Here is a 20,359-nt window from a genome sequence, read left to right as displayed (position 1 = left end):
ATTTATGCAAGCGAAGCTTTCCGGTATTGCAGAGACCCCTGGCTTCCTTTACAAGCTGGATTGCCTCTGCTTCAGTGTCCACACTCGCTAAGCCATCGTCAACATAAAAATTACGTTGTATGAACTTCACTGTGGCTTGATTAAACTTGCTTTGACCTTGTACGGCAAGGTATTTGAGGCCGAAGTTTGCACATCCAGGCGAGGAGGCCGCTCCGAACAAATGGACCTTCATTCGAAAAACTGAAGGTGAGGCTTCCATGTTTCCATCTTCCCACCATAGGAACCTGAGGTAGTCCCGATCCTTTGGAGCAACGTGGAACTGGTGGAACATACGCTCCACATCACACATGATGGCTACTTGCCCTTTCCGGAAACGACACAAGACTCCAACAAGGGTATTTGTGAGGTCAGGCCCAGTCAGTAGATGCTCATTCAGAGAAGTATTCTGAAATCTTGCAGAGCAATCAAAGACGATACGAATCTTGCCTGGCTTCTGTGGGTTATATACTCCATGGTGAGGTATATACCATGCTGGTTGACTACTTAACTCCATCTCTGGGACCCTTTCAGCATCGCCTCTTGCTATTATGTCCTTCATGAAAGCCATGTAGTCCTTTTGGTACTGTTCATCTCTCTTTAAACGCTTCTCTAGGGATTTGAGTCGATGCTCTGCACACGCTTTGTTGTTTGGCAAATCTGGCCTCTCACCCTTAAAAGGCAATGGCATCTCATAGTGTCCATCTTGCACTTGCTTAATGCCTTCATTCAATTTTGCCAAAAACCTTAAGTCTTCTTGCGACGTTGAGACTTCCTCATTATCCCGTTCTACAAAGTCTGACTCAAAAACCTTCAATATCTCTGCCGGAGTGATCATCTCTTTAACCTTGTTCCTCTGTACAAAGCAGACTTCAGACTTGAGTTTGTGAGATGGATCACGAGCTGGTAGAACTTGCTTCATGATAATCCTGTGACTCACACCGATTTCATCTTCATAATAACTGTCGTCATGGTTGTATCCAACGATACTCCAACCCAACACGGATCTTTGTGCAAATGGCTGATCTTCATTGCCACTGAGAACATCCCTGGGAAGTAAGGCTTGAGGGCAGTTGTAGCCTATTAACAAACCTACTTCACAGTCAAGTGCAGGAGCCATTTCATCTGCCAGATGTTCTAGATGAGGCCAATTCTTTGCGGTTTCACATGTAGGTATATGAGATCTATTTGCAGGTATGTAGTCTCTAGTATAAGTTGTTGGAAGTTTGATTTTAACTTCAGACTGAATGCCTCTTACTTGTAGACCATTCAATTTGTGACTGGACACAACCTTCGTTTTGGATGTTATGGTGGAAATCTTGAGTTTGACAGGCTCTTTCTTGATATCAAGTGTCTCAGCTGTGTCCTTTAAAATGAAAGTAGTGTCGCTCTGAGTATCAAGCAAGGCATACACTAAAATCTCCTTCCTTGGTTCATCTGTTGTTGAGACATATACTGGAATGATTGATGACGTATGAGTGCCGTTCCTTTCTTGAACTACTCTGTTTGAAGTCACAGGCTTAGACTCTTGTACCTTCTGTGCTTCGGCTGTTCTATCTGCAGATCCGTGATTGACCTTGAACTGATCTTGACTGGTTCTAGAGCTTTGTCCTGGGTATTTATTTACACGGTCCTGGTGTAGGCTTGTTGGGTGACACTTCTCACATTTTTCACACACACTCCTAGAGGTGCAGCTTCTGGAGTTATGACCAGTCTTAAGACAGCCAAAGCACAACTTCTCAGACTGTACAAACTTCAATCTTTCCTCAATTGGTCTTTCCATAAATTTGCGACACTTATGGAGAGTGTGGCCTAATCTCTTACAAAAGACACACATAAGGCTAGTCCTTTCACTGGAACTAGTGGTGAATGTCTTTGCACTTGAGTTGCGATTCCTCTGAAACTTATAATGATCTTGATCTGATTGCTTGAACCTTTCTTGCTCTGCTGGCTTTATCGCTTGCAGTGAGGTGATAGGATTGCATGCGATTCTAGCTTCCTTGTTAAGAAATTCAACAAAGTATTTGAAATCTGGGAATCCTTTGTATTCGTCTTGAAACTTGGTGACTGCTCTATTCCAACGTGAACTCAACCAGTCTGGCAATTTGGCTAATATTCTTTGATTTTCAACACAGTCATTCAGAGCTTGTAAACCTTGTACATAAGGCATTGCTGATTCAACACTGCTTAGGAAATCTACAAATTCCTGGAGGTCTTTGCTGTCTTTGGCAGCAATCTTGTGCCAAGACTGTATTTTGTCACGGTAAGATTTGCCAACTACGAACGGATTGCCGAACCGGTCATCAAGGATGTTCCAGGCTGCCGTGTAAGCCATTTCTGTTCCAGCCACAAAATGTCCTTCAATCGCTCTCTTGGCCGGACCACCTACATACTTGCGTAGAAAGAATAGCTTTTCTTGTGATGGCAAGTTCTTGCGATCAATTAACGTCTGGAAGGACAGCTTCCAGTCATTATACTTCAGGGGATCTCCAGAAAAAACAACAGGTTCTGTAATTGGAATCCTATTGGCTGTAATCGCTTCAGCCAGTGCCTTCACAAGATCATTAGAAGCTTCGTTGGGAGCAGGCCATGTAGGTGACTGAGAGATATGAGCTTGGGGTAACCTTTGAGAAGAACAAGAGGGTTGGTTGAAAGGAGCAGTGTCTTGAGCGAGCGTAAATGGCTGAGAGAGAGAAAAAGGAACGCTTGGTTGAAAAACATAATGTTCTTGCCTTTGTTGAAGAAGAGGAGCAGAACGCTGTTCTCCCTCATCACCTTTGATGCTTTCAGCATAAACTTGCAGCCTTGCTTGTGCTGCGTTATGTCTTTTTAGTTCCTCCAACCGTTCCACTTCTTTTTCTTTTCTTCCAGCTTTATTTTTCTAACAGTGCTTTCTGAAATAAATTGAGCCCTTTTCCTTGCATTCTCCGCTTCGGTTTCCCTTTCTTGAGCTTCTCTTTCTGCTGCTAACCTTTCATCCTCTGCCTCCAGTTTCCTAATTTCCTCTTCATGCTGATGTTGTGTCTTCATTATTTTAATCACTTCTTGTGTAGCCGCTACTTCAGCCGCTGCTTCTTGTCTTTTCTGCAGAGAATCACTGTAAGATTGACTGGACATCTTGGAAACAGACTTTGACTTACTGGAGGTTGCTGAGATGATGCTGGACACAGTGGCTTCAAACACTGAATCTGAATCAGGCCAGGGAATGTCCTTAGGATCACCGTTGAGGAATCTTTGAGACTTCTCATTTGCAGTGCTAGTAATGGCAAGGCAAGTGTCATTTTTCCTCCGAATTTCAGGTTCAGGGCTTGTGATGCTTCTTATATCACCATAAATATGGTCGACCTCAGACTGAGTGGCATTAATGGTGCTCACAACTTCACAAATCAATTCTGCATCATCATTGTTCTTAATGGCTCTTTTCAAACCATTGATGTGATACTTCCACCTTCTATACTTCTGCTCAAAGCTTCTTCTCAGATCATTTAGTCTAGCGTCTTGCAGCGTTTTACCCTTCTCGGTAAGCGTGCGTGCTCGCTGGCTTCTTCTAATATCTGAGAGCTGTGTATTATCTATGTCCACCTGAGGTTGTTGTACTTGTGCAGCCACTTCAACTTGTTCAGTTATATCAGCCTGCTCTGATGGAATGACCTGCTCTGCATTGTCTACGTCTTGTGCAGTAGGGGTTGTATAGCTAACTTCTTTAGTAGCCAGCAATGTATTTTCACTTGTGTTTGACATGCTAAACCTGTGTTGCACTATAATGTGAATATTCAAAGAGCAATCTAAAGTTTAGTGTAAAGCGGTTATCTCAGCTACACTTATGTGATCCAATCATGTAAATGATAACAAGCTACAGAACTGTCAAGAAGTAGTCTATGAATTCAACTTGTAAAGAAAAAATGTGAATATCAACACGCTTAAATGATGAAGTATACACAAATACTTGAATACAACAGAAAATTCAAACTTTAGTCTTATTTAATAGTAGCAAAATTGTTTATCTGTTTAGTCCCTTTTAGTTTCTTAATAAGTCAAACGATAATAGAAAAATGTCCAACTTTATCTTAGAATGGGAATGATGGAAATACCAGAGCAATTGAAACTTCAGTGACAGTTCACAAGACCTTGCGCTGCTTCCAAGTCACTAACTTCAAAAGTGCTTGCTTGTTCAGCCTTTGCTTGCTTCAGTCAAGTCAATTGCAATCTTTTCATGTTGTACTTCCCTCATTCAACATGTGGCGCCTCTTGATGGCCGATTTCCTCGTGCAGCTTTACGATCTGATGCAGTTGGCCTTCACCGACGCAGTAAGTGTTCTACTATGCCCGCCCTTAGTCATGACGCGAAGGCTGAGGTTCTTTAACTGATGTTTAATGTGTTCTGGACTTAGACTCCAACACCAACACCGTAGAACTGAGTAAAAAAGGGTGAATATACAACAAACATGTCATACATTCAGTTACATGTAAAACACACATGACTTTAAACTCGTACATAAACAGAAAATACATCCACATACCACTTTTGCCTGCTTATGAGCTAAGAGAGGGGGTTATCTTGAAGCTTCTTTATCGGATGACTTCTAAATAGAAATACTTTAAACTTTGCAATGATTACATCATTCCATATGATCAGCAGAATTGCTCTGTGAAACTCGGAACGCAGTTCTGACTCGTTCTCCGTGACAAAACAGGAAGTGACATACAAAGGCACGATGGGAGCAAAATAAAATATAACCAAAGAAAACTCTTAGAAAAAATAAATATTCCTCAAATATACAACAGTTGAGTATATAAATCACAATAAGCATTATAAAATAGTCGAAATATAAAAATATACAGATTAGACTGATCAAAAAGTTATAAATAAATGAGTGTTGAAGTACACAAGCGCCATCTAGTGGAAATAAACATTATAGATTCCGAAAGCTTGTAACAGCAAACACAAAGTCTTACCTGTCACACAGGGGCTACCGCTTGCTCTTGCATAAGCTTGCTGAAGGAGCTGTCTCAACAGATCCCTAGTAGCAACACCCTGTTTAGATAGGTATCTGAGGATACACAGATGAGGTGGCGACCAAGATGAATGGGGCTTTTACCAACTCAAGAAAGGGCACAAAGCAACCGCGTGAAGTTCTCATCATATAGGTTTATAGAAAGAACGCAGAGCACTAGCATGCGAACTTACCATAGTGCGGATTTCAGAAAGTGTGCAAAGACTTCACATGCACTTCACTTACCATAACATGGATTCTAAATACTGTTCTAAGGAGGGGGCTCTTGTGGCACTCTGATAGAGCAGCTAATAGATGGAATGGTGCATCCCAAAACAATATGTTTGAGAGTCATCAACTCGATCTGTGGAAATAATGCTGGAGCGCTCTGGAGAAAGAACAGAGAACTCAATCTCACATGAGAGGAGAACTCAGAAAGAGAGTAGCGCACTTATAACCCTTCCTGGTAAAGGGGAGCGCTGCTAAACTACCACCAGAACCGCCCAAAAGCCCCTCGTGTTGAGGGAAGCAATGCTTGAAGTCTATAAATAAATACACACTGGCTGAGTGGAGCCCAAGGAACCAAGGTCTAATCATCTCAAGAAAGGGAACGAAGCTGAGCGCGTAACCCTTTCCGTACAGGATTTCAGAAAGTGCGCAGAGTGTTCAACGTGCACACTCACCACCATTAGGTTTTCAGAAAGTACACTTAGCGTGTGTGCTTAAAGGTTCCTAAGCATTGCAGAGGTGCTGAACTGCACGGGAGAGGTAAGTTCAATTTAACAAACCTCTGGCAAGGGGGCAGCATCACCTGAGGCAGTTTCTTCAATAAAACTTCCATAACTGCCACCTCCACTTCACGCTTGATGCTTCAGCAACAACCAAGTGGCCAGGAAGCCCCTCAGGGTGACCTGGATGGACATCCATGAAATTCCTTGCAGTGCCATGCCGGGCCTGATGATCAAGAAGGCTCCCACAGAAAACTGTGTTCTGGCCACCTGATACCGGAAACATGAAGCCGGAAATCAGGCCTTCATACCAGCTGGACATAATGCTGACAAGTGCTTAGTAAACACTGTAATTGAGCACTGCAAAGAAACTAACAGAAGATTAGTACACACATAACCACCAGCAATTTGATACATATATAAGTGTATACAGAATGGAACATACTGACCCACCCCGGTTCCTGCACTGGAGCCCGGCTCAAGGGGCGACACCCTTTAGTCTGGACCATCAGTAAGTTGGTTACTATGAACATAGAACCAACCAAAACATCATAGGTCCAGCATAGGTGACTGTTATGCAAGAAGTTCCCACCTAACCTTGGTCAGGTGGAGAGCTGGTGGTTACAGGGGAATCAGGAAGGGGAGGATAAGGGCAGATGTAAAAACCCCCAAAGAGAATAAGTAGATTTACTAAGTATCGCTCTGATTCGGACAAGAATGCTGATGCCTTGTCTGGATCACATCCCTTAGGTCTTGCCTACCTCCCTGTGACCCATGATTCCTTTTACCCCTACCTGCAGGTGGGGGAGGAGTTTGAGTCATGACACTAGCCTTCTGTGCCTGTCTCTAATCCTCAGATCGAGATGGACCAGGACCCCTATGTTGTTCGGGCTTAGACCTGGACCTTTGTGGAACGACGGATCTGAAAGCAGCCTCCGCCTCCATAAACATCTGGATTGCCATCTCAACAGAGGTACTAAAAAGTTCAGAAGGCAAAACCTGAGCATCGAGAAGAAAGCCTTTTCTTTCTTCCTGATGTCTGCCAGGTCACCCACAGATAGCTCTACGTTACCACCATGGCCGCCCATTGTGGAGGTGGCCTGCTTGGTAGCATGTAGAGAGGGATCTGCGGTGCGACACAGCTTGGCTACCTGATCAGGAGAAAGGCCCTCACCCTTATCCAGGTTTTATAGCAGATCAGCCTGATATGCTTGAAGCACCGCCATCATGTTTAATGAAGTTACAATCTGACCTGCTGCTGCGTATACCTTGCCATTTAAGCTAGATGTATCCTGAAGGGGTTTAGATGGAAAGGATGGAGATTAAGGGAGGACAGCTCCTCTGCAGAAAGAAAGCTCTATCTACAGGGGGGTATCCTCTCATAGCCGTTTTCGCGCATCTCTCTAAATTCAGCCAGATCCACCTGTGATCCCCATGATATCATTCTCCTCCGTGTCTCAGCAGCGGCGTGTTCTGAACCACGAGAAGCAGATGGCTGCCCTTTTTTTCCTATGAAAGAGAGACGAACGAGAGCGGTGCTTTTTCAATGAAAAATCGCTCACAATGCACGCAGAATGCATTCTCAAAGACATTGTGTGCGTGCTCTTCAGCCAAAAAAAGACGCAAAGATTGTGCGTGTCATCGGTTGTCAAATAACACAGACATGGATACAAACACTGTCTAAAGTTTGCTAGTAGCTGCCATGATAAAGAGTGAAAGATCACTCTTACCAGTTCTTTCAGATGCACACTTCAAACAGAACAGTCAATGAAGACGAAGAAGAGAATGACGTGTTCTCTTGCACCTATTTATCCATAGTCACGCCTGTAGTGACGTCAGGGGCTGTAGCCAGGCAACTCGTTGGTGTTTTTTCAATGTATGCTTCAGACACGGTTCACAACGAGGTGCCACCCATAGCGACCCCTAGAAGACGCAGTTCGAAGATCCCTTGAAAGGGAACTGTATGATTTGCTTTCTTATGTTTAACATAAAATAAAATATTTTTGAAGATTTCTAGTAATCAATCAGTTGGTAGTTCCCAATGAGTTCCATACACTGTAAAAAATTACTGATGCAAAAAGTTGTACAAATGAGGAAATACATGTTGGCTCAACATAATGGTTGTGTCAAAAAAGAAAAATATGTTTGGTCAATGATTGCATGATTTCCATGATTGTACTACAAAATGTTCATCAAGAGAAAATAAATAATTATGTTGAGATAACTTTTAACGTTGCACAAAAAATATTATGTTGGCCGAGCAAGAGAGAACAGCGTCAATCGTCTGAGCATGCGCAAAGGAGTTCTACCAGGCAGCGCTGCAGCAGGCTGGAGTCACGACATTGCATTGTATTGGTGAGTACTTTGTGCTGCGAGTTAATGAGCAAATTTAGGTTAATAATATATCGATTGTCTATCAACAGAGTTTGAAATAGCTTTATTGTGAGTACCTACAGTGATTAGCAGTGCTGGAAAATAACGTTTAACTCATAAAGCTTAGCATTCCTTTCCAACTGGCATGTGATTTAAAGTCGACCCTAACGGTTATTAAGCATGACATGTTCCCGTTTAATATATTTAATGGTCAATATTTTGAAATTCCATTTACATTTTGGCTTATGATATATATGATAATTGACTGTAACAGACAGCTAGTCTTGACAACTTGTGCTATTGCTATCACAGAGTGACTGATAATTTAGGCTAACGTTAGTTCTAACTGTTAGTGGCATTCAAAGCACATGTGCCTTCGTGTTAGCAGCTAGTACTTTGCACAAAGCCTCAATTTGCAAGAGTGAAATAACATTTCAGTCTGATAAAAATAAATAAAGAGTTGTGCTAACACGAAAATTAATAGCTGCTAATGTTATCAGATTTGGAAGCTGTTTAACGTTATCAGTTTTCCAAACGGTTACATGTTTCCGTTTAATATTTTTAATGGTCAATATTTTCAAATTCCATTTGCATTTTGGCTTATGATATATATGATAATTGACTGTAACAGACAGCAAGTCTTGACAACTTGGGCTTTTGCTATCACACAGTGACTGATAATTTAGGCTAAGAAATAATTTGCTTTGCTTTTAATTGTTTGCTTCTGAAACTTTAATTACCCACAGGTTTGTGCTGAATTCTTCCGCATCTACCGTATTGACCTGAAGTCAGCATTCCTGACATCGCTGGACAATCACACCCAGGGGTTGCTAAAGATGTACAGAGCCAAAAGCAAGACTGGGAAGGTGGAACAACTTGGATGAACTTCTGGAACAACTGGATGCCCAGGTATATTAATCATTTCTTTGTATAAAATATAACAGTGTTAAACAGTGTAACATAATTTACTGATACCTGTTTAAGAGAACAAACTGCCAACAGCTCACTGATCCACAAAAACTTAACTGCAAAACTCAACATTTTAATTTCAAGGTCTCTGGCAGTTGAGTTGATAATTGTCTTGTGACATTTATCCATTGCTCATTATGTAAACAATAGAATTATATGATCAGAATTTGTCAAAAAGGTTCAATGTATACTTGATTTTGATGATCTACAATACATGTACAAATCCCGCAAATACATAATATAATGTATGCCATAAATGGCGTTCAGAGATGATGGCTTATTTTTTTGCTTGTGGGATGCCACACGTATTGTTTACGTTATCTTATTTACATGGAGTGTACATGGAACCTTGGTTGAGATTTTGATTATGGTGCTATTTTATTGTTTCAATTGGTATGGATAACAAAATGGGCAAAGCAGTCAACTTCCCTGATTAAGACCTTGAGATCAACATGTATGCATTAGAGAGAAATATTTTGGTGTAGTATTAAGCTGTTTTTCTCCTATCATATAGCTCCGTTTGACCAGCACCTACATACTGGGCAGAATTGACTAATTTCACCATTGGTTAATCTTGATCAGCCTCATGAAAGTCACCTGACATGCTTTTGGTCAATATGACTGAACAAAAAACAGCCATCGTGCGCACAGCATGTTTGAGACCTATTTTAGGACTGTTAGAAAACCACTCTCAGTATCTAACCTAAGTAGACTCTGGTAATGTTATTCAAACAGTCTTAAGGGATACCCCACTGACATTCTTCTAAATATATTCCTTTCTGTTCAGCAGGAGAAAGAAATTCATACAGGTTTGAAACAACATGAGGATGAGTATATGATGACAGAACTTACATTTTTCAGTGGAGTATCTCTTTAAGGGATCTGTAGACTTGCTGCACTTGTTAGCTGATTATCCCTCTCAGATTGTAATCTTGATTGTATTTCAGGAAACTATTTCATGATCCTAAACTGTTGGTAGAGTATATGTGTAACCCCTTTGTTAATTAAGCGACTTAATAATGTCTTATTGATGGTCTTTTTGGCAGACCACAGATCTAACTACTCATTGAAGGTCTGCTGTTCTTAGTGGTCTTCCCCTGTACTTGAGAGAGCCAGCTTCAATTTCAAAGACTATTAAGGTAATTAATTTGAATATCTTTATTATGGTATTACTGTTTGTGATGCAGTAGTGATTGCATAAGACATTATGCTTTCAGTCTGACACTAAAAGACATTTATTGTGTTTCACAGGATACTGAGGCATTGGGGCCACACACAAAGGCCATGAAAATGAAGTGACTGACAGTTCTACCAACTCAGGACCTTATCCCACAGTGGTCAACGTGGCTGTAGTAGTGGAGGAGGAAGTTGTCATGGACAATCTGGGAGACTTCACAAATTCCCTCATGATGTTTGTTTCGGCACTGGTTGAATACTTGTGTAATATTTTACTTGAGCCTAACAGGCAAATTCATATGTATTTAAATAAATAAATAAAATGTTTTTTTTTTTTTTTATCAAAGCCTAGTGTGTAATTTATTTGAAATAATGAAAAATAGACTATTTTGACCAAGAATAAATATTTAATACAACATTTTATTTCAATTTGAGTCTGCTTGTTGGCCCAACAAGCTATGTTTAGTCAACAGAAAATATTTAATTGACACAACATTCTATTTCAAGTTCAGTCTACATGCAGGGGTAGTCAGCACAACACAAAAAAGTTGGTTTCCGCAACTTAAATTGGGCCAACTAAAAATTTTAGGTGCAACGGGTCACTAGAAATTTTTATGTTGGAGAGGCATATTTTTTTTTACAGTGTAGTATTTAATTTCCTACTATGGAAGTCAATGGTAACCACCAACTGTTTGATTACAGTTTTTAGTTTTAATGGAACATGTGTGTTATAACATTAGTTAATGCAATTGTTAACATAAACAAATTTGAACAGTACTTTTCCAGCATTTATTAATCTTGTTTAATGTTATTTTTTTACATATTCTAACATATTTGTAACATTAAAAACTGCAAAATGTAACATTAGTTCATGAATAAAATAATTAAAAATAATAATAAATATTAATAAGTAATGTTATATTAATAAGTACATTTTATAAATTGTAAAATGTATTATTTAATTTGCTGTTGTTTTATTTTCTCACTTTAAAATACAGTATTTCTCCAAGACTTAAGTTTAATAAAGTACCTTAGATTTCCAGGTCACATCTCCGCCCTCCTGGATCAGCGCTCGTATCATCTGCAGAGCACCGTGACGGGCGGCTACATGCATAGCGCTCTCTCCGTTCTGAGCAGAGAGGAAAGTTCTGTTTTAAAGGGATACTCCACTCCAAAATGAAAATTTTGTCTTTAACCACTTACCACCATGTTGTTAGAAACCCGTAAAAGCTTTGTTCACCTTGGAACACAATTTAAGATATTTTGGATGAAAACCGGCAGAAGGCCTTTGTCTGTCCCTTTGACTGCCAAGTAACTTACACTGTTAGGTCCAGAAAAGTATGAAAGAACATCATCAGAATAGACCATCTGCCATCAGTGGTTCAATCTGAATTTTATGTAGCGACGAGAATACTTTTTGTACATGAAGAAAACAAAAATAACAACTTTATTCAACAATTTGTCTTCTCTGTGTCTCTCCGCATCACTGTACACCATTTTGGAGAATCTCCACTGAACACAAGCAGCTTACACTCTTCTGTGTCAGCTGCGCGTCTAGGATACATTTACTACATGTATTTACGCTTTAATTTAAATGAATACAGCGTATCTTGTTTCGCGACTGACACAGAAGAGCTTCTTGCATTAGGTGGATGTTCTCCAAAATGGTGCTACGTTGAATAACAATTTTAAAAGTAAATTTTTTTTGTACAAAAAGTATTCTCATCGTTTCATGAAATTCAGATTGAACCACTGATGGCAGATGGACCGTTCTGATGATGTCTTTAACCCTCTGAGGTCCAGAGGGTTTTGGGGGCCTGGAGAGGTTTTGGCATTCCCTGACTTTTTTTAGTTGCTTATAAACATATACATGGCAAAATTCTGAAAACATTGTATTTAGTACAAACTGGGCTATAATAATAATATGTTAATAGCATGTATGTACATGATTGTGTTTTTGAGAAAACAACATTTATGCGTGGTTATTGAAAAACGACCAGTTTGTAGTCACTGAAATAAGGTCATCAAACACGTACAGAACATTTGTACACAAGACTGTCAAACCTGGAGCTTGTAGCCTAATTTTTTTTATTTTGCTTCAAAATTATGTGAAAATCATCTTGCTTACTCACTCATAGAAAACAGTAGATTGAATTAAATTTTCTAAGACACTTTTTGTTTCTAAAGGGCATATGCAAGTAGGCGTGATTTACAATGAATATTATTGTGATTTACACTTGAGAAGACAAAAACTGCATAATAAGCTGAATATGAGCCTTTCAGTCAGGTGTGTGACTGAGAGGGAAGAGTTACAAGAAAGAATGTGAGGACAAAATAAATGTATATATTTTTATGTTTGTAGTTTATTTAAAATATATTTCATTATCCCACAAAATAACTTGAGATTCACTTGCGAGTGCAGTTAAACAGTTTATTAGGAACAATCAAAGCTGATTTTCAAAGATGAATTTTTTGCTTCATTACTCCAGTTACGCGATCCTTCAGAAATCATTGTAATATTCTGATTTGCTAATCAAAAAAATATTTATTATTATTATTATTAATGTTGAAAAGAGGTAAGTTTTTTTTTTTTTTTTATCAATTGAAAGAACAGCCTCATTTGTATCATTATTACTGTATATATCATCATGTGTGTGCTAAATAAAAGGTCTAATTTCTATACATAGTGACTCCACCCTTTTGAATGGTATAGTGAATATTGTTACACTGGAGTAATGATGCTGAAAATTTAGCTTTGATCACAGGAATAAATTCAATGTTAAAATATATTCAAATAGAAATCAGTTTTTTAAATAGTAAAAATATTCACAATTTCACAATATTACTGCTTTATCAAATGCAACTATATACTATATATATTTACTGTATAATATATTATAATAACTATATAATAATAATAATAATAATAATAATAATAATAAAAGACTTACTCATGTTTTTGATCTCTGCTGGATCAAGCCATTTCATTCTTTTTTCTGAGGTAATTCAAATCTTATTCCTCTCAGCACTTCTTTTTGGGGTGAATTATGTACAGGATCTTGAACCGTCTCACTGCTTTGTTTGCTGTCATGCATTTACACGCCGCAAGCTTCACATTTTCTACTGACTGGACATTGCATTGTTTTCATATGGATTACTTTATCACCGAATATTTGTATTTGGTAAGATTTGCATAGTTTAAAAGTATTCAATGGCAAGCTTTCTATAGATATATATCTCTCATATCTCTTGTTGATTATTTGCTGAGTTACAGTTCATTTTAATGACACATTTCTAAATGAAGGTCATGCAGAACCAAGGCAGTAGACAACGTACCCTGTTTGTTTTCTTTATTTTATAAATGCACAACGTTTTGTTGTTATTATATGTGTATACAAATAAAAGTAGACCCTTTACATATTTGATTGATGTGTTGTTCTATTCTGTACGATCAAAACTGAAAGTGTAATTTAAGTTATTTTTGGGGGTTATTAGGGAAAAAATCCCCATTGATCTATTTCAAAGGGTTAATACTTTTCTGGACCTTGACAGTGTAAGTTACTTGGCAGTCTATGGGACAGCCACAAGCCTCACGGTTTTCATCCAAAATATCTTAAATTGTGTTCCATAAACAAACAAAACTTTTACTGGTTTGGGAAGACAGGGGGTTAAGTCAATAATGACAAAATGTTCATTTTGGGGTGGAGTAACCCTTTAATGTCTCTGTTAACACAGTGAAGCGGTGACGCTCCTCTTCTGACTGACCTCCTGCTCTGCGTTCACATCGGCTCCGCTCTTCAGAAGCATTTCAGCCACCTGTTCACCTTCCTTCACTCTGGCTGCGATGTGCAGAGGGGTTTCCCTCGCCTTTATAAAAGATACACACATGAACCAATGGTTTCCTTTCATTCGCTGTAAAATTTTATAAACTCATAAAACATCCTGGAGTCTTTTACACTATACTGGACCTGAAATCAAAGCTTCTTAATGCAAAAAACCTTCAAATGTTTTCCTTTTGTGTTCCATAGAATATATAAAAACATGCATGTGTGAAAATAATTATTCTATAATATCTTATGATAAGGTTGCATTTGTTAATAATGAATGACCCTTCTAAAGTGTATATTCATTTCAGTTAATGTTATTTTCAATATTTACTAATAACAGTATTATTTTAGAATCATTAACATACTATAATGTTTTTATTAATAATTTTCATAAGATTTATTTGTATATTTGTATTATTTGTATATATATGTTTTAATTTAAATTTTTGTATTGTTTTAGTAATTTTGTTTTGTGCTTGTTATTTTATTACTATTATTATTCAATTCTCAGTTTAGTTTTAGTATTTAGTATTAAATTATTATTTTTATTTAGTATTAATTTAATTGTATATCTGTTAACATTTTTTTCAACTAACAACACTTTCATAATTTTTATGAATGTATGTGTTTATAATTTTTTACATTTCAGTTTTAGTTATATTAATACATCAATAAGAAATGTTGCTTTGGAAGCAAGCTGTAATAATATACAGCTATATATATTAGGGGTGTAACGGTTCACAAAATTCACGGTTCGGTTCGATACGATACACTGATGTCACGGTTCGGTTCGGTTCGGTTCGATACGTTTTAGATACAGCAAAATGTAAAAACATCTCAACTTTTCAGAATGCCGCAAGCGCACCGCGGGTCATGTGACAAGAACCAACCAATCAGCTTCATCCTTTCCCGTAACAACGTTGAGAGCTCAGCCAAGATGAAGGAACAGCTGATCATAGTTGTATATGGATTGCAATTTTGAAATAAATTCAGTAGCAGAGCTACTGCAAGCGATTTTTAGAGCTGCAAATCCATTTATCCTTCGCTGAAATTTCCGCGTCTCATGGAGAGAGCACGTCATTGTTGCTTAGCAAAGACAGACGCCTCATGAGCGCTTCTGCCCGAGCGCTTTGGAAAGGAGGAGAAAGACGCGCTTAGCGTTTTCCATGCGTTTTTAGGCACGATATGTGAACGGCCCCTAAGGCACTCGCTCACTCAGCACGCGCTGAAGGCTCGTTGCAAAATGTCTAATGCATTTAACAGACCAGAAATATAAGATCCTAAAATAACCAACAGGTCTGGTGTTTGGGTTGGATTCCCTGTAAGCTATAGTGTCTAAATGCTGCAGGGATAGTTTGCTGCGTGCATGTTTCTCCTTTTTTTCGTCTTTTCCCAGATAGTACTGACGCATATATCCCAGATATTCCCGCTGGTTTTTTTTTTTTTTTTTTTTGTAATCCCGCTGGTGTACCCTGTCATGTTGCAGATGCGACATACCGTTGTTTTTTTATCCACCACTCTCTTGCCATCACCATTATAGCTTAAAGGGAATCCAAAGTGCACCCAAACACCAGACCTGTTGGTTATTGGAGGATCTTCTCATTTCTAGTCTGTTAAACGCATTGGCTATTTTGCAACGAGCCTTCAGCGTGTACTGAGTGAGCGAGCGCCTGCTGAGTAGCCTAACATAAACATATAAGATGGTGTTTTTTTCTTCTTCGGGAGTGTCAGGGGCGTTGCCTGTTACGTTGTTTGGGTTATTGGGCTACCTTGTTGAATGCATATCATTATATTTCTCTCTCTCTCTTTTTTTTTTTTTTTTCAAATATAATTAATTACTCCAACGAACCGTTCGGTATACATAATGCGTACCGCGTACCGAACCGAAAGCGTCGTACCGAACGGTTCAATACGAATACGCGTATCGTTACACCCCTAATATATATATATATATATATATATATATATATATATATATATATATATAACTGCAAACTAACAATGAACAGTTAGTATATAAATACTGTACCAAATGTATTGTTACAAATGCATCATTGTAAGTTAATGCATGAACTAATGGGGCCTTATTGTAAAGCATTACCTCTGTTTCTTTACAGCTAGTTAAGATGATGCTTTTAAATAACACCTCACTGAAGTCTGATGGAAACGTCTTCATGATAAATCAGATTTTCTTACCTTTCCTCCTCTGAGCTGCACATTTGCCCCGAAACCCAGCAGCATCTGCACCACCTGTGGCTTGCAGTTTTCCACCGCGATGTGAAGCGCCGTCTGTCCGTCTTTAGCCATGCCATCCACAGGCGCTCCCTTCTGGATCAGAGCATGCACTACAGCCGTGTGACCTCTCTTAGCCGCGGCGTGAAGACATAACGCCCCTGACTGCACAGCATCACACAACATCCAACCGTGCACAAGAACACATTAGATAAATAAGATTAGCCACGGCCAATTTGAAAGACTATCTATACAGAGTTAAAAGGCAAAACAGGGTTTGATTGTTCAAAAGAGTTTCATCTGGATCAAAATTATCTGAACTTGGAAGTCCTACAATCCAAGGAATTCAGTTGACTGCAAACTATGTAATCTTATAGTGCAAAAATATAATGCAACTAAAGTGAAGGATAATGAAACTTTTTCAAAACAAAGCTCTGATTCAGAAACCCTTTTTTCAGATGACTTAGAGAGCTCTAAAAGGGGTCACATATCAAATTACAGGGTACTAGCTATATAATGAACAACAGGCAGAACATTCAGAATTAGGCCACTTTAAATGTTTTTATAAGAGACAGAAACAGCTCAATAAATAATAATAAATATTAAAACCATCCAGTTTTAACCAGGTAAAATATACCTTCTGATGTTCATTATGGTCATATATATATATATATATATATATATATATATATATATATATATATATATATATATATATATATATATTTTTTTTTTTTTTTTTTTTTGCTTGATATTGACAGTTGTTTTTGGGATTATTTTATGAAAACAAATTAAGTGAAAAACTAAATAAATATGTATATAAACTACCATGATACCAGTGTTGTATTATTGACTAATTCTCTTTTTTTCTTTACATTTTGTTCCTGAAATACCTGAAACTTTAAGCACATATTTATAGTGTTTGATTGTAGAGGGGCAGTAACTTTGTAAGATTAGAGTTCAGAAATAAGTACTAACCCAATTTTATGCAAAATATACCACATTATGTCATGGGGACTCAAATGGCACAGAATACTAGAAATAACCCTAAATATGCAAGCACATGATCATAATTAATAATTGACAAAGTTAAATATTGTTTAACCTTTGTTTTGTGTTTGGGGTCTCTGAGACCCCAGCTACAAAACATGATTGACTTTCTGTCTGGTGTCAAGGTTACAGTCCCTTACATCAGGTGGGGTCACGAAGCCATTTTTTTCAAACCATCTGTCCCGATCTTCCAATACTGCATGACATTCGAAGCTTCAAACATCATCTATCATGTGATGTTGTCATTTCGATACAAGCATTGGCACAGTGTGTGATACAATAGTGCTTCAAAAGCTGCATCGGAGCCAAGGTATCAACCATTCCATCACTCTTCTTCTTCATCGTTTGTTTGTAAGCATCGTAGCATGACAAGTATTATTTTGTACTGACCTAAATAAGATATTTCACATATAAGACATTTACATATACAGGTGCTTCTCAGTTAATTAAAATGTCGAGGATAAGTTCATTTATTTCAGTAATTCAACTCAAATTGTGAAACAAACCCCCACAAATTCACTTTTTCCACTTTTTCCACACTTTTTCCTTCCACTCAACTTCATGTTAACATGCTTGGATACAGCACTCTGTGAACAGCCAGCTTACTGGCAAATTACTTTTTGTGACTTACAATCCTTGTGAAGGTTGTCAATGATTGTCAGAGACCTTTTTGAGGGTTCAGAAAAACTTTGCAGGTGTTTTGAGTTGATTAGCTGATTGGCATGTCATCATATTCTAATTTGTTGAGATCATGAATTGGTGGGTTTTTGTTAAATGTGAGCCAAAATCATTACAATTAAAAAAACCAAAGACTTAGACTACTTTAGTCTATGTGCATTGAATTTATTTAATACAAGAGTTTCAAAATTTGAGTTGAATTACTGAAATAAATGAACTTTTCCTTGACATTCTAATTTATTGAGAAGCACCTGTAGTCCACAAGAGAAAACAATAGTTAAATTTATAAAAAGGACCCCCGTTCAAAAGTTTACATATGCATTTTGCAGATACTGCAAAGTGTATGTAAAAATTAAGACCACAACTGTAGAATTTACCTTGAAACTATTTTTTTTTTTCAGTCGGGAACTCAAGCCAGTAAATTTACAAATAATTACAAAGAAATTGCAAGTAACACTGAATTAAAAATGAATATTGAAGCAGAAGGACTGCAATCATATTTTCATAATCTAATAATCTGTTTTCTTATTTTAACTTTATTAAAACGCTTTGAACAACAAATTCTAAATGTTTGATCCAGAATCAAAAGCTATGTGATCTAAATCGATATTCAATTTTAGAAACCTTTCTCATCTTTTGCACAAACAATTGTTAAGATTTAAGCCAATTTGATTTTGAATTATTTTGAAGAACTGGGTCCAAGCATTCAAGCTTGAGAAAATCAGTCAACTAAAATAGATGAATGTGTCCAGTACCTTGTTGGGCATGTGCAGCAAGACGCCTTTCTTCAGTATTGTGAGAGCAGTTGCAGGGTGACCACACTGAGATGCGATATGCAAAAGTGTGTTGCCATCCTGTATGGGACCATCCGTGAGAGATTCATTAGAAACATCTTCACAGATTACAACACACTGATATAACATTTGTGTGTTCCAAAAAAAAAAAAAAATTATATATATATATATATATATATATATATGGAAACACTTTAGAATAAGGTTCCATTAGTTAATGTTAGTTAATGTATTAATTAACATGAACAAACAATGAATAATACATTTATTACTGTATTTATTCATCTTCATTAATGTTAGTTAATGAAAATACAGTTATTCATTGTTAGTTCATGGTAATTCACAGTGCATTAACTAATGTTAACAAGCACAACTTTTGATTTGAATAATGCATTAGTAAATGTTGAAATTAACATGAACTAAGACTTATAAATGCTGTAGAAGGATTGTTCTTGCTTAGTTCATGTTAACGAAAGTAGTTAACTAACATTAACTAATGGAACCTTATTCTAAAGTGTTACCATATATATATATATATATATATATATATATATATATATATATATATATATATATATATATATATATATATATATATATATATATATATATATATATATAGGCACTATATCAAGGCACTTGAGTATTTATTTTCTCCTCCTTCTTTACTTTTTGTATAGCTTGTTCTCAAATACTTATTTCTTACACTTGTAGTCACTATGTGCTTTCAGATTTCTACTATCACTACTAACACTCGGAGAGCAGGCTATGTACATTGCGGGACGGCCTGTCTGACAAACCTACGGCCTGTCCCTCTGACCTCTACTACTACACTCTCTATTCCAGTTGGTCTCTGGAACTGGCAGTCTGCTGTTAACAAAGCAGACTTAATTTCTTCTATTGCTACTCATTCCAGTCTCAACCTCATGGCACTGACTGAGACTTGGATCAAACCTGAAGACACTATCACTCCCGCAGCCCTCTCCACTAATATCACTTGTTCCTTCACTCCTCGTACCACTGGGAGTGGTGGAGGTACTGGTCTCCTTATATCAAAAGAATGGAAATTTGATCTTCAGCCATCACCTACAGGTAATGGTTCATTTGAATCACATGCCATTACTGTAACCCACCCTGTTAAAAGCTGCTATCAAACTTTCCTGAAGATGGTACTCCTCTGGTACTGATTGGTGACTTCAACATCCACCTAGATAAACCCCAGGCTGCTGACTTCAAAACTCTGCTCACCTCATTTGATCTCAAGCGAGTGTCTACTACAGTGACTCACAAATCATACAAACCAACTGGACCTCATCTACACATGCTGTTGCTCTGTGGAAAACCCTTCAGTTGCTCCACCTCACACCTCAGACCACTTCCTCATTACTGCTAACCTAGCACTTACTCCTGAAGCAGCACAAACTCCAACGCAGGTCACCTTTTGACGGAACCTACGCTCACTCTCTCGATCTCGCTTATCTTCTGTGGTTTCTTCCTTGCTT

At 37.7% G+C, this 20,359-nt stretch overlaps 1 protein-coding gene and 1 long non-coding RNA gene across 2 annotated transcripts in view; one reads left to right on the top strand and one right to left on the bottom strand.

Moving 5' to 3' along the window:
* The window catches only part of LOC113062624 (serine/threonine-protein phosphatase 6 regulatory ankyrin repeat subunit B), an 80,022-nt gene that overhangs the window by 33,070 nt on the left and 26,593 nt on the right, over nucleotides 1-20,359 (bottom strand). The window contains exons 9-12 of the mRNA XM_026232603.1: nucleotides 18,819-18,917; nucleotides 16,300-16,500; nucleotides 14,042-14,143; nucleotides 11,307-11,405 (exon numbers count right to left, since the gene is read on the bottom strand). Of these exons, the coding sequence (XP_026088388.1) occupies nucleotides 11,307-11,405; nucleotides 14,042-14,143; nucleotides 16,300-16,500; nucleotides 18,819-18,917 (501 nt within the window). The remainder of the gene's footprint in view (nucleotides 1-11,306; nucleotides 11,406-14,041; nucleotides 14,144-16,299; nucleotides 16,501-18,818; nucleotides 18,918-20,359) is intronic.
* LOC113062625 (uncharacterized) lies at nucleotides 8,913-10,609 on the top strand. Its single transcript, XR_003278561.1, has 3 exons — nucleotides 8,913-9,040; nucleotides 10,147-10,239; nucleotides 10,352-10,609. It is a non-coding gene; the product is annotated as an uncharacterized LOC113062625 (long non-coding RNA).

The sequence above is a fragment of the Carassius auratus genome, chromosome 44 (assembly GCF_003368295.1).
Source record: "Carassius auratus strain Wakin chromosome 44, ASM336829v1, whole genome shotgun sequence".
Taxonomy (NCBI): Eukaryota; Metazoa; Chordata; class Actinopteri; order Cypriniformes; family Cyprinidae; genus Carassius; species Carassius auratus.
The sequence above is the reverse complement of the archived record's forward strand: the minus strand, read 5'-3'. Positions and strand labels throughout refer to the sequence as shown.